Below are 15,676 nucleotides of genomic sequence, written 5' to 3' on the forward strand. Positions count from 1 at the left end.
TTTGCAACATCGAACATTTGCACCTGTGTGCTCGCAATTGGTTGCTCGGCAGATTAGATTTGCGTTGTTTGTATCCTGCCCAACTCCACATTCAGTACAATGGAGTTACTTCTTTCTACTCGATGGTAGCGGAGGCGCAGTCGTTGTTGGCCATGTGGAGAGCAGAGGTGCCTTCTACTAGCGAAGTTTCCTCTACTGCTGGTCCTGCCTGAGGGGCTCTGTTTTCTTGCAGTGGGAGACTTGGCCGTTGTTGGACGCTGGCCTTGGCTTAGCAATTGGGCTTCTGCACAGGTCTTTTCTATACTTCAGGACTTTGGAAGAATTACTGGCCTCTGCACGCCTTTTGATGGTGTGAGCCAATTTCAGGATATTTTGATTTCACTTTTGACTTTTATTGTTTGTTGCGTTATGGAGGAGGGCTGTTTGTTTGTGGGTGGCTGGTTGCTTGTTGAGTCCTGCTGGGTGGCTGTTAAGAGCAGGTATGGAGCTTGGACTCCGGGTGCCCATCTCCTGATAGCTTGTATTCCCAGGCTGCGTCCTGGGAAGCGTAGTTCTGGGGCTGCGGAGTCTCGGGTAGAGCCTTGGCGGCCTTCCCCTGGGTTTGGATGGGGTGTGTTGGTTTTTATCTGAGATTTTCCTTGCTGATTGCTGGTTTTTCTATGTGCTCATTGAGACCCTAGCTTTTTGCTATTTATCTGGACTTTGCTCTCTATCACAGGGGTCTTTTTCCCTTGCCCTGTTTACCTGGTGCTGACCTGCTGGGCGGGGGTCCCGGCGCGGCCTCTGACGTGTGAGGTTGTATTGTATAACTGTTCTGTGTTCACTAATGAGTCCCTGGAATTTTGGGGACTCCTCCACTTTTTCCTGTTTGATTGAAGGCTGTGTGTCTTTGTGTTGGGTTGTTGATGTGTGTTGAGGTGAATGCTGTGGGGAGGATGGGGGTGGGGATTGGGGTTCCTTTGCTGTCTCTCTTGGGCCTGCCGATGGCTCTGCCGGGGATAGGTTTGGTAGGCTGTTCTCTTTTTTCTCTACTGTGGGACCTGGAGCCTCCCGATATGTTTCTTTTATTTGAGCTGTTTATGTTCATTTAAGATCTGATATACTACTCCTGCATTTTACTGACCTAAGCGGTTTACCTTGTATCCAGCTAAAATGCTATCTTGATGTATCTTCTGTATGATCTTGGGGGGGGGGGGGGGTGCTGAAGAGGGTGGCGTTGTGATTGGTTTCCTCTTGGAAACAGGTGGTTGGGGGGGCATGGGCCTGTGGGGGAGATGGGGTTTGGGACTGTTTGGGTTTGGGGGCGCTGGGAGGGATGGTGGGATGGGGTTGGGAGGGAGGTAGGTGGAGGGGGAAGGTTCTCTAGGGTATTGTGGTGGTGCTACTACTGGCTTCTGTAGGGTTGACACTCGGGGAGTGGGGTGGAGTGAGCTGGGATGCCCCCTCTTTGTTTTTGGAGGTATAGTCTTGTTTTGTGGATTTTTCTTTTGTGTCACTTTTATATCCCTTAAGCTGCTTTCTTGGAATGGGGGGGGATTCACTCCCCTATTAAAAGGCAAAAAATGCTTCAGCAGCTTCGACGAAACTGAGCTGACGTGGCGTTTTTACAAGAGACCCAATTGACGGCCGCTGAACCTGTGAAGTTTTGCACTTGGTGGGTGGGTGAGATCCTGGACTCCCCAGCCAAGGGGAAAAAGGCTGGGGTGGCTATATTGGTAGGCAAACATCTTCAGTTAGTGGTCCATGACACCCTTAGAGACCCGGAGGGTAAATATATGGTTGCATCAGTTAGTTTGAACTCTAAACCTTATATTTTATGTAACATGTATGCCCCCAATAATCCGGGAGCGGTTTTTTTTCACCATTTGGCGAATCTCCTTTCACTGTATGGGGATACCCCCATAGTGGTGAGTGGCGATTTCAATGAAGTGGCTGATCCCCTTTGGGACCGCTCGAAGGGGGTCAGGAGGGAATCTCATAAACCTGTTACCGGTGTTGCTATCCTGTATGACTCTTTGGACCTGGTGGACACCTGGAGAGCCTTACATCCCTAGAGAGGGATTTTACTCATGTCTCGTGGGCTCATGCCTCGTTATCCCGTATCGATTATATCTTACTCTCATGTTCTATGTTTGCGGAGATCACTGATTCCAAGCTCTGTCCTATCGAGATTTCTGATCATGCATGGGTAGCAGCTGAGTGGCAACTCCATCGGTTGGCGGGGGCTCCACGGGGATGGCGTTTTCCCAGTTCTTTACAATCAGGAGCTACATGTGAAAGCAGCTCCTGATTGGTGAGGCCCAACTTTAGTGCAGGAAGAGGTGGTCGGAGCATACCGTGAGCGATTTCCTTCACTTGCTGGTGCTCCGGCTGCCCTCTCCTGTCTCCCCCACTAAAAACACCTACAGAAGTGACTTCAACCACTGGATTTCGGGCTGAATAGGTCTATGTCGCTGCCTATCCCCGCGTCTGTCAGGCGCATGGAACTGAAGGTCATAGCACCGGTGGTTTGGGGCAGGTCGCTATTTGCTTGCCGAAGGACGCTCGGAGTGCAGAGGGGCAAAAGGGGATCACAGCCTTGCCAGCGGCAGCCTGGCTCCACTCCTTGCTGGTGCGGCGCTGTATTCTATGACGACTGATAGGGCGGCTGATGTAGCCGCTCTGGCTGCTCTCTCCTGCCTTCCCCACTAAAAATCATATTTGCGGTTTTTCAAGATTCGTGGGGGTTCCTGTAACGGAACCCCCATGAATATTGGGGGAGTACTGTACTCTCAACGCCCATACACAGATTCTGACCGAGATCTTTTTTTCCAGGGCTTGGAGTTACTGAGAGTGACAGAGGCTCAACCCGCTTTGTTAAATGCCCCTATTACTACTGTGGAGGTCCTTGATAGGATAAAAACCTTGAAATTGGCTAAGATTCGGCCCGGAATATTTTAAAATAATGTCTGACCTGGTGGCCCCCATTTTGAGTGATGCCTATAATGCTCTGGACTCTTACAAGGGTTTGGGGACGCCCAACATGGCCCATGTGGTTCTTTTGCCCAAGCCTGGAAAGGACCCTATGCAAGTGGGATCATACCATCCGATATCCCTTCTCAATCAGGATGCCAAATTACTAGCTGCCCTCCTCGCTAAGCGACTGAATGCATTTCTTCCTCTTCTAATCCATGAGGATCAGGGGAGATTTGTCCCAGGTAGATATGCCTCCATGAACCTTACATGGGCCATGATGGCACTGTATTCCAAGAGGAGGGGGGGGGGGGGGACGGGACGGGTGGCTATAGTTGGACTGGACATGGAGAAGGCAATATCTATTTTGGGTATTGGGCAGATATGAGTTGGAGGGTAGGCTTCCAGAATGGATACGTAGTCTCTACATACAGCCCCAAGCTCAGCTTTTAGTGAACGGAAATCTTACCACCCCATTTTCTCTTGCATGGGTAACCTGCCAAGGATACCCCCTATCCCCGCTTCTCTTTGTCCCTAGCTTTAGAACCTTTAGCTCAGAAGATTAGAACTGACCCTCAAACTGAGGGCATTCAAATAGGGGATAAAGAGAGCCTTACAATTCTTTTTGTTGATATTTTGCTTTATCTGGAACACTGCTACTTGCATCTGGATCGGGCTTTTGAACTTGTGTGCAAGTTTGGTAGGCTTAAGATTAATTGTACCAAGTCTGAACTCCTGCCAGAAGCTTGGCAGTCGGCGCTTGCTATACCGCCTGTTCGGAAACCGATGTGGTATTTGGGGGTATGCTTAAGTCTTAATCCCAAGCTTATATTTCAACACAATGTTCAGCACCATATTGAGAATATATGTGTGCTATGCACCCAGTGGAAAGAGTTACCTATTGGCCTGTGGGGTAAGATAGCTTTGACGAAAATGGTGCTCCTACCCAAGATATTATATCCCCTGCAAACGTTGCCTTTGTAGATCACAAATAAGGACGAAAAAGCTTTCCGTTCTATTATATCTTCCTTTATTTGCAGGGGCAAAGGAGCTCATATCAGCTATGCTAAATTAGTGCTCGATAAGCAGATGGGAGGACTAAACCTTCTGGACCTCAGGCTTTACAATATGGTGGCTCTAATGCGCTTCATACATGAGGGCTGGATGGGCCATTTTAAATATTCTCCGAGTGGCTGATGGACATCCTGGTGTTCGCCCCACTCCTTCTTGACGTTGTTGCATGGGAAGTCCTCGGTCCTGATTGGGGGGAATCCTAAGGTGCAGGTGCTATGTTCCATTAGATAGGCCTGGAGATGGTGGTGGAAGAGACATATGAAAGACCCCAGAGGCCTCCTTACTGCTAGGGATGACAGGCAACCTGGAATTTCCACCAGGAATGGGCTGGTTGTGGTTTCAGATCTGCAGGATTTGGGGGGTGGAGTCTTTCCCACCTTTGACCAAGTACAGGACAAGTGGGAGCTCCCTTCCAAACACTTTTGGGCTTACCTTTAGGTCCGATATTATTATACATTTTTGCAACAGAAGTGGGGAGATAGTTGTCTCTGTGGTTCACTGGATGTCCAGTTTTCCAGGTAAGTCCGGAATTGAATACACTTTCAACATGGTATAAAGTGCTGAAATCGGGTGGTTGGCAGAGAGATACTGGAGTTAGCTATGAGAGACAACAAATTATTGATCTTTTTGATCATGTTCACTCTATGGTGGATACGATGGAATTGAGAGAAATGCAATATAAAATAATACATTGAGCTTACATATCTAGAACACAGGAAGCCACTATGGGTCTTTGGGAGGGAAGTTTGTGCACAAAATGTAAGAGGGCTCCGGGTACTCCAATACTGTTCATCTTTTATTTGAATGTCCTCACACAGCTCTGTGCCTCAGAGTTCTTCCTCTATTTGGAGCAATTAGTACAGTGTTCAATACCTTGGTATTATGGCCTGCTGTTACTATTTATTTATTTAATTTGATTTCTATCCCATCCTCCCAGTAGCTCAGAATGGGTTACAAGCAAACATTCACAGTGGAATACATTTGGACAATACAAAGATTATACAGCAACTTAAGTATAGGTTAAGAATGGAGAAGTGGGTGCAGGAGGAAGGGGGAAATTTAGGGAGTGATAGGGATTGATTGAAGTTGGAATTTTAGTTGAAGAGGAGGGTCTTTACAGCTTTCCAGAAGATCATCAATGAGGGGGAAGGGAGTTGGTTCCAGAGTTGGGAGATGAAGTGGCTGTAGTAGCGTTTGTGGACAGTTTCTGACAGGAGACACCTTCCTCAGGGGATGCAAGGCATTTGTTTCAGAGCGGAGGAAGCGGATGAGGATGTATAGGGTTAGCTTGGATCCTATGTAGGCTGGGGTGGTGGCGTAAATTATTTTATGCACAGCGTTGGTTGATCAGAAGCCAGTGCTCTGCGCAGAGGGCTGGGGAGATGGGGGGTCGCAGTAGTTGAGGCTGTGTAGGTGGATTGCTGCGTTTTGTACACCCTGGAAGCGTTTGAGATCTCTTTTTGGCCACTCCGTTAAATAGGGAGTTGCAGTAATCCAGGGATCTCAAAGTCCCTCCTAGAGGGCCGCAATCCAGTCAGATTTTCAGGATTTCCCCAATGAATATGCATTGAAGCAGTGCATGCACAGACCTCATGCATATTCATTGGGGAAATCCTGAAAACCCGACTGGATTGCAGCCCTCAAGGAGGGACTTTGAGATCACTGCAAATCCATCCTGGTGAGAACTTAGGAGTAGAGGAGTTGGCTATGTCTGGTTTGGAGATGTAGAGTTTGATCCATTTCAGTTAATCCATTTCAGTTAGCGGAGGTAGGAGGAGGTAGAAACTACTTGAGATATGTGGGTGGACAGGAACAGGTGTCTGTCTAAAGATAGTCCTAGGTTGCGTACCTGATCTGCTACTGTTAATGGGGTGGAATTCCAGGATAGTGTTGGGCGTGTGTATTTGGTAGTTTTTTCCTGATCCATAAAAGTTCAGTCTTGGAGGCATTCAGCTGTAGTTTGTTGTTAGTCATCCAGGTTTTCATGTCAGAAAGGCAGAGTTGGAGGTTGGTGATTTGGGATGACCGGTTTTCGCCTAGTGGGAGGAGTAGCTGGATGTCATCAGCGTAGGAGTGGATTTTAATGTACTTTTGGGCTATATCGATGACAGGTCTGATGTAGAGGTTAAATAGGAGAGGGGATAGAAGGCGCCTTGGGGAACATGATAGGGGATCAGAGAGGGCTTTTGCAGGAAGGGGGGGGGGATTTTCCCTGCCACATAGGTTTCTTTACCTTGTGATTCTTACTGTTAAAAAGCTTCTGTTGCAACACTGGGTGTCAGAGAAGGCAGCATCCTTTCCAATGGGTTGCAACAATGGGTTGCAAAAATACAGAAGTTGCACTTTTTGAGATAGTCATTCCATTCCTCAATTAAACTGGATACCTCAATTTATGTTGCCCTGTAGAGGGGATGTCCTTGACTTACCCTTGGAAGATCCTTGAGTCTATGTCTTCTTTGGTTGGGACTTGCCTTTATTTTGTCTGAGGCTGTATGTGGACAGGCTGGCAAACTTGAGTGTGGGCTGGTTGTATGTATGTATGGGGTATAATTGCAGTGATTGGTCTGGTATGTATCGGAGAAGGGAAGGAGTGGTGGAATCGATGGTTATTAAAGTATGATGGAGCGGGGGGGGGGGGGAGGAAGGGAATAAAATGAAAAGGTTGGCTGGGGCTGGAACATGGACTTGTTGAACACAGCTCATTTAGGGTACTCCTGCAGACTGTTATTGCAAAACTGCATATTCTTGTTTTATACTTCTGCACAATTGTATTTCAATTGTTCCCTGGTTTTATGTTTTGGTTGCAGTTTTCAATAAACATATTTAAAAATAAACAGCATAAAATCTGTTTTATTACTTGGGATCTAGATAGGTACTTGAACTGGGTTGGCCACTTTTGGAAACCGGATACTGGGCATGATGGATCTTCAGTCTGTTCCAGTATGGCAATTCTTATGTTCTTAATTATCTTACTAGTTATTCCCATATCTAGAGCTTTGTTAAAAAGCAGTGGTCCCAGCACAGACCCCCCTGGGGTACCCCACTATTGACCATTTAAACCTACTCTGTTTCCTGCCTTTCAACCAGTTATTAAATCCACAATAGACATTACCTCCTATCCCATGACTTTCTAATTTCCTAAGTCTTTCATGAGGTACTTTGTCAAATGCTTTTTGAAAATCCAAATACACAATATCAACCAGTTCACCTTTATCCACATGTTCATTCACCCCTTCAAAGAAATGCAGTAGATTGGTGAAGTAAGATTTCTCTTGACTAAATTCATGTTGGCTGTGTTTCATTAATCCATGCTTATGTACTGTATATGTTCTGTCATTTTGTTCTTTATAGTAGTCTCTACCATTTTGCCTGGCACAGATAGACTCACCAGTCGATAATTTCCCAGATCACCTCTGGAACCCTTTTTAAAAAATCTGCATCATGTTGGCCACCCTCCAGTCTTCTGGTACTAAGTTGAATTTTAAAGAAAAATGACAAATTACTAACACCCCCCCTCCCACACACACATTTACTAAACCGCAATAACTGTTATTAGCACAGGGAGCTGTGCTGAATGCTCTATGCTGCTCCCGACGCTCAGAGTTTCTATGAGCGTCGGGAGCTGCACGGTGCATTCAGCGTGGCTCCCTGTGCTAATAACCGCTCTCGCAGTTTAGTGTAATAGAATTGAGAAATGAACTTACAGAGCTATCGGCACTCTGTGATATACCATTTGGTCCAGGCAATTTTAATACTGTTCAGTTTGTCAAAGTGACCTATTATATCTTCACATTACAGAGATTTTTTTCTCCGATTTATCAGAATTACCATTTCTGGCAGCAGTAACTCCCCACATCTTCCCCAGTGAAAACCGAACCAAATAATTCATTTAATCTCTCTACTATGGCCTTATCTTTCCTGAGAGCCACTATTATCCCTCCGTCCAACTGATTCTCTTCCCAGCTTCTTGCTTTTAATATATCTAAAAATGTTTTTTACTGTGTATTTTTTGTTTCCAGTGCAGTCTTTTCAAGGTTTCTCTTTGCCTTCCTTATTAGTACCTTCCATTTGACTTGCCTTTGTACTGTTTACAATTATTTCAATCTGCTTTTTCTTACACTTCCTGAAAGATTCTCTTTTATCTCTAATAGCTTCCTTCACCTCACTTGTTAACCACACCAGCTGTTATTTGGTCTTCCGTCTGCTTTTTTTAATACATGGAATATATCTAGTCTGGGCTTCCATGATGGTATTTTTGAATAATATCCATGCCTGATGTTTCTCTAAGCTTCTATTTTACCATTCTCCTCATGTTATCATAATGTCCTTTCTTAAAGTTAAATGTTGTTGTATTGGATTTCCCATGTGAACTTATTCCAGGGATTATATCAAATCTGATCACGTTATGATCAAGTTTTATTTAAAATTTGATTAATCGCTTTATCTTACTTATAAGCAATGTACAAAAAATAAAAGGTTTTAAAACATTCAGGGAAGTATAATATATGAGACATGGCCTTAACATACCAATACTTACATGATCACTATTATCAAACTGCCCCAGCCCTATTGCCTCTCACACCAATTCATGCGCTCCAGTAAGAACTAGATGTTCTGAGGGCCCTGCCATCTCCTCCTATTAGCCTGAAAATCCAAGCAGAGTACTGGAATTTGAGCATGTAGTGGAACAGGGCCCTGCACCAACTGTTTCTATTGCCACCTCAGGTGTCATTGGGGAATGAGGAAGTGCAACACAGGTCTGCTATTTTGTTTTCATCATCTAGGGTCACATTAATTCAAGAGCTAAAGAGTTTATAATGGATAAAATTGTAGAAAGTGCTGGCTGAAGATCTCTGAATGCTGTCCATCCTCCTTCGCTGTAATTCCAACACAGAATTTTATTTTATTTTAAACTTTATTGAATTTTAAATAATGGCAGTGCATTACAGAAATTATAACATGAAAAGCTTGCATAAAATGCACCTTACTTCATGGGATCTTGTGATTATCAAGACTAACCCTGATTTACCAGACCATCTCCATCTCTTCTTTATTAACTGTCCATCTTAAAAGTGGCAAGCTCTTACTCAAACCAACCCAGTCAGCTCAGGAAACGTTTTTATCCCCACATCAGTGGGAATCCCGAAGAACAGTTTGCATCTTAAGGGAAACTACTCCCATTAAGTCTGTAGAGCCTTTGTATATAAAACTTGAAAATAGCTTTATCTAATCTTAGGTTTCACCAGCCTTCTCCCAGTACAGTCACAGCTCTCAATTCAATGTTACCTCCTCCTGGACCCTTTCAATACTTCAAATGCAAGGCAGGACACTAAGTAATAATAATATAAGTTTATATACCGCAGGACCGTGAAGTTCTATGCGGTTTACAATGATTAGAAAGATGCTACAAATAGAGAAGAACTTACATAATTGATGAATAGTGGCTAGCAGTTTAAGGGAACAGTTGTGATGGAGGGGTTGAGGTGGGAGATTGTGATGGGAGAGTACACATTCATGCATAAGGAAGTCAATTTACTAACTGTTATGACAACTACCACCACCAATTTCCCAACACATCTGTTACAATCCTCCTCATATTGTCACTTCAGGAAAAAGTTTAAGACATACCTAATCCCCTTGTAACTTCTATGTGTTGTCCAGGGATTTCATCTCTGTTCTTACCCTTTCAGTTATCTCTATATCAGTCATTAATATAAAATTCTCTTGCTGTGAGCTGCATTAAATCCATGTGAAAATTGTGGGATACAAGAAGCTGTATTGTATTTCACTAATTGAACATTTTTTTAAATCATCTTGCTATAAACCTGTCAGTTCAACTCTCCAAGCCTGACAAATGGTTAAAAATACACACACAAGCTCACCTGAGGTATTTTTTTCTGATCTAAATAATTTATTAAATACAGCATTAAAATTATGATTACAGTAGATTTCATGTACACATAAAAAAGTTTAAAAACAGAATACAAATGTATAAGCATTACAGTAACTAGCAAATGGGACAGTCTGCCTCCTAATCCCTTGCCCCAAATGACTAAAGCCAAAAGGGTACCAGTTCCCTGAAGTTAAAGGCATCCCTCCAAATCAGTCATGAAAGTGCAGTTTTAACACTAGAGAAAGAACTTGTAATAAAGCCTGTCCAGAAGCAAGAGCTTGCTATCTTGCTGGGTTCAACTGGTGATTTAAGCTGACAATTCCCTTCCTGCACAAACTGAAAGACTTCTCCCTTTTTGATGTAAACATAATCTTCCCTCTCCCCTCCACATCAGAACTGGAACTCCATGAGGTGACTGTGGTCATTTTTGAAACATCTCATGCCTGTGGCAGTTCATTTACACAGTGGAATTTCACAAATACGACATCCCCTTAACAACTGCAAAAGTGTGGCCAAGCTCCTAATTAAGCAACACCCACTCTGTGGCTCTGAAGATAAAACTGGCTCTTAAGGATGTTAGTAAAAATTTACATCACAATTTGAGTGACAAGATACTGAAATACTAAAGTTTGGTTGGGGGGGGGAATAGTGAAGACAACTCATTAAAACTGAATGCTACTGCAGCGATGAAGCTGGATTCATTCTATAACTAAACCTGAAGATGCTGATTTCTGGAAGTCATCCTTTTACTTATGGATAAGAAACTGGAAAAGGAATGTAGTTAAGTGCTTCTAACAAGATAGGCAGTGTGAGCAAACGCAATGCAAGCAAAGAAGGTGAGAGGGGGGAAGAGAACCCACTTTAGGTAACATTGACAAAAGGAGTTCCTGTCTTTTAAAGTGCTAAAGCTTCACTTTTGGCTTGCTTAGACTGTCTACTGAAACAGAATTTTTGTGAATAACCAAGGATAGAAAAAAAGAGCCAGTAGGAAAATACAAACTGATTTATTCTGCAGGTCCAGATGCCCTGCAAGAAAGCAAGAGGTAGGTTATGATTTTTTTTTTTTTTAAAGTCCAGCTTGATTCCTACTGCTGTAACTTCTATGACAGCTGTACATAGAAGCAAGCATATGATAGCAGCTACCTTACTGGCTTCTATTCACACTGTTCCATCTCCCAAAATCTAGAAATGCTGCCAAGTGATAGGTATCGATCTGGCTGAACTTATTAGCAGTTCAGTCAGTATAAGCTAATATCTTCATTAAGGAGAGATTGTCCTTCAGAATTCCAGGCATGCAGTATGGCTGCTTTCATGGATTTCTATAGGGAACTTATCTCACTGCAATTAATGTGGCAAGGTAAAAGCTCCAAAATACCATACAGAATGTAGCAGCAAAATGAGAATGACTTTTAGAAGTATTGTTAAACCAGTGGTAGATTTGTTAAATGATTTCTACAGGCAACCTTTCCTTGAGGTTTCACGATTCCACTGCTTGACGAACTGCTTAGAAAACTTAACCTTTCAGCCAGTGGTTTTGCTGTCTCGTATAGCCTGGACTGACATACTGAACTTGTTCTCAACATTTAGCCATAAAGGAGAGAGGGGGCATGATGCACAATATTTACCCAACCACACAAATCACTTTCCACTTCTACTTCATAGCTGTAACAGTTACAAAAACGCAAATCTGTGTCATACATTTGGTCTCCTAACAGTGGGAAACCAGAGGTTTACATGTGTCATTGATACTGAAGCTGCTATGTGACTTACTCAGCTATCCTATTCACATCTGCTCCGTTCACTGGCTCAAATCCCTTTGAAATACATTCACAAGAAACCTCAGGTGTGCTTTTTGAAGCAAATGTAAGACAACAGGACCAACTATTTCTTACACAAATTGGCTAATAGTCCAATAGCAGTCAGAACAAGTTATAGCATTAACTATGTGCACAAAAAATCATCACAAAAAAGGTCAAAGTTTGGGATACTGTTAAGTGTACCTCATTATAGAAAATAAAAATGTCATTATCAGTATGATAAGGTGTGCAATGATTGGAACTATAAGTTGCCTCCTCAATTCAATAAGGTACATATTTAAGCACACAACTTACTTGCACAAATATAATTGAAGTACTAGAATTTGTTCAATTTAATTTTATATAACATGAGGTACACTTAGCACTAACCTAAAATTATTTTTTGTAAGCTATTTTGGGGATTTTGAACATTATACTCCTAATTTTAAAAAACTTTATATCAGAGAAATCTGAGCAGCCACACATGCAATTTACACAATTTCTCTGCAGCATCTTGCTAAGTGATGCTTTTCAAAATTGCTTTTTCCAGTAAGTTTCCAGGAGAGAATATGATCAGCCAACATTTTTGGTTCCAGTGTTAGAATCCACTGGAGAAGGGCTAATGCTTTCCTCGTTCCAGGCACTGCTTTTTTAAAGAAAGGGAAGGGGAGTTGATCTTGTTTGCAATGTAGAAAGTAAGCAATGCAGAGATTGGTCAGTCTTCCTCAGAGATCTATGTATATACACACAGTAGCTCAGTAGTATTTTTAATAAGGCATCACAGGTGCTTTGAATAGTAGTAACCAGTAGTTAAAAATTACTTATATAAACACAAGGTGTTAAAGAACATTGTGCAAGAATCCTTAAAGAAACCTGTAGAGCATTTAAAAATCCATATGGGCACTGGGCAGTAATAAGTGGCCTGTATTAAATACAATGATGCCTCGTTATATAGATTTAGAAACCTGATTTTCTGGAACCTTTCCAGCATTCAGAGCAACTAGGACTTACTTCACCATGGCCAATGTTTTTATCACAGATGACAATCTCTAGTTACTTTGCGACACTGCCTCAAACCTGGTGGCACCCAGTGGACCATGGAAAATTCACAAGGGAACCATGATTGGATATACAAACTCTTCAACTTTACATAGTGCAAAGTTAGTATGTCTCTTAGGAAAGTTCCAGCTTTCTCAAATAGAGTAAAGTAGCAGCAAGAGCCACACACAAAGCCAACAGCTCCCAGTGACAATGATCACGGTCCTTGGAAAAGACTTCAAGACATATTCCATAGGCAATCTAACGGCATAGGACTGAAGATGCTTTGTGTTCTGTACCAGACTTTGCAGACAGCAGATTGTAATGATGGATCTGAGCTTGTTGAAGGTCTAGTTTCCATTGCTGATACTTGAGTTGGCACTGCTGCAGCTTTGTTCATATGAGGGTGGAGCTTCTGTGCAAGGGATTCAAAGGAGTTCAAATTAGTTAATAAAATGGCCTTTCAAAACCAAGATATCTCTATTCGTAGTTTCCGAAACACAGCAACCATAACCAAGACTCACAAAAAAAAAAAAAGCTTCAAATTTAATCAGAAAATGGAGATTCCAGAAAGTTTTCCATCGTTTATTAAAGCAGCTTTTAGTTCTAGGATTGAGTTTTCAAAATGTACTGTATATACTTGAATATAAACCAAGGTAACCTTCCCCCCCCCTGCCCCCAAACACGGTTGACGTGTGTGTGTGTGTAAGTCCCACTGTCCGTATCCTCCCCTTCGGTCGACTTGCAAGCCTCCACCAGACCTGCCTTGAGAACTAGAGGTCTAGCAGTGGCCGGGACAGAAGGGATCCCTCTTGCCTTAGCTGATTCTAAGAATTTTTGCCTCCCCACATTACCTTAATATCCCTGGTGGTCCATCAGTGAATTACGGCAGCCGCAACCTTCCTTCGCTCCTGCCTGCTCAGAGCCGCTAGCTGATTGGCTGCCATCAAGTTCTCATGGTCCCGCAAGAACTCACGGCAGTCAATCAGCTAGCAGCTCTGTGCGGGCAGGAGCGAAGGTCGCTCCTGCCGCGATTCACCACTGAACCACCAGGGATAATAAAGGTACACAGGGAAGGGAAGGCTGGGACAAGAAGGAGGGATCCCTCCTGTCCCGGCCACCGCTGGACCACCAGGTCTCATGTCAAGTTTGTCCATGAAGGTATTCAGAGAAATCAATAACTGACTGCAAATCCTAAAAGTTCTAATAGCTGTATAGTTGCAATTATAGTCTGGTGAGCTTGAAGAGGCATTGGGCACTTGATCAACTAGTCATACAGATAGGTGAAGACATGGAAGCTGCAAGAGTGGTGACATGCAGCCAACACCACTAAGCATTTTGTAAATATTCTGGGTGCCAATGCAAATCCAAATGGAAGCACTTTGTAATGGAAATGGTGTGTTTTCACTTGAAAGCGCAGGCATTTTCTGTGTGCTGAAATAATGGGAATATGTGTATAAGCCTCCGAGATTTACAGCAAAGCTAGTTGTTTGTAACAATGATAACAGGGTTCCCAAAGAGAACATGCAAAATTTTCTCATCAATAAGAATTTATTGAGATCATGAAGGTCTAAGCTTGGACAGAGTCCTCCGTTCTTTTTTTAGTATGAGGAAATTCTTTTGAGTAGAACCTAAAAGCCCATCTCTGGAAGAGATACTTTATCAATGGTATCAAGCTGGAGAAGAGCTGAGAGCTTTTGGTGAAGGAGAGCTTTCTGATGGGAATTGAAAGATGACCCTCTTGGAGGATGGTCTGGAGGTTTTGTGTGAAATTTAAGGGCATAACCATGTTTCATTACTTTAATCTGTAATAGTGGGGCGTTGTATCAATGTCTCACGGCATTCATCTGAATAACTAAATATGTCCTGAATAGCACTTTCTGAGGCCATGGATAAACCTAAAGACCACACCAGTAGAAATCAACTGTTATTCAAATATATGTTCTATCCTAAGTCTTATATCCAAAACTTTTATACAATACTCTCTCTTGTCAATAATCAATCATTCATTTGTATGGACCTTCTGATAGTAATTAGGCACCACACTGCCGGTTACCATATTCTGCATCAGTCCAATCTCTATTAAATATCTTCCTTCTAAGTTATTCAATATTAAATTATTCTTTGATTTTTATAAAAAGGCCTATCTATAACCTATTGAATGTCTCCTAATGTCTAATACTTATCATACCACTATTGGTATTGTATCAATGAAGAAACAGTCACTTAACTTAGCAGTTATCAGTTCCCCTTGCACCTCTCCCGACATGCATGTTTCAACGAGAAACTTTTCTTCAGGGTCGAGGTAAAACGTTGTGGGAGCTAATTTCCGTCAGATTGGACTGATGCAGAATATGGTAACCAGCAGTGTGGTGCCTAATTACTAGCAGAAGGTCCATACAAATGAATGATTGATTACTGACGAGAGAGTATTGTATAAAAGTTTTGGATATAAGACTAAGGATAGAACATATATTTGAATAACAACAGTTGATTTCTACTGGTGTGGTCTTTAGATTTATCCATGGCCTCAGAAAGTGCTATTCAGGACATATTTCGTTATTCAGATGAACGCCGTGAGACATTACTTTAATGACACGATCTGTTAAGGGCCCATCAATGGTGAAATGACTCCCTATAGGAAGAGCCTGTGATACAGACTGTGGGGTACTAGCTAGACTCTCTAGAAGAGTGAAAAATGAAGGCTGAGATTTCTGCTGTGACTGATTGCGCTTTTTGGGATCTCTCCTGCCTAGGCCACTTCTGCTGTGGAGTTCAAGAAGAGGTGGAAAGTGTTGAATATCTTTGTTTAGGATAGTAAGATCTCCTCGGGGTGTAAAATCTTAGTGGGTTGAGACTTCAAAAGATTTTGAGGATGATAGAGTGGTCAGAGTCCTAATGTCTTAATTTTTTGAGTGGTCTC

General features: G+C 42.7%; 1 protein-coding gene across 2 annotated transcripts in view; it reads right to left on the reverse strand.

Moving 5' to 3' along the window:
- Positions 1-9,914: 9,914 nt before the first annotated feature.
- Positions 9,915-15,676, reverse strand: part of ARRDC1 (arrestin domain containing 1) — a 140,197-nt gene continuing 134,435 nt past the window's right edge. For both annotated transcript variants that reach the window (XM_033960476.1, XM_033960475.1), the window contains one exon: positions 9,915-13,168. In XM_033960476.1, the coding sequence (XP_033816367.1) occupies positions 13,104-13,168 (65 nt within the window). In that variant the 3' untranslated portion in view covers positions 9,915-13,103. The remainder of the gene's footprint in view (positions 13,169-15,676) is intronic.

The sequence above is a fragment of the Geotrypetes seraphini genome, chromosome 10 (genome assembly GCF_902459505.1).
Source record: "Geotrypetes seraphini chromosome 10, aGeoSer1.1, whole genome shotgun sequence".
Taxonomy (NCBI): domain Eukaryota; kingdom Metazoa; phylum Chordata; class Amphibia; order Gymnophiona; family Dermophiidae; genus Geotrypetes; species Geotrypetes seraphini.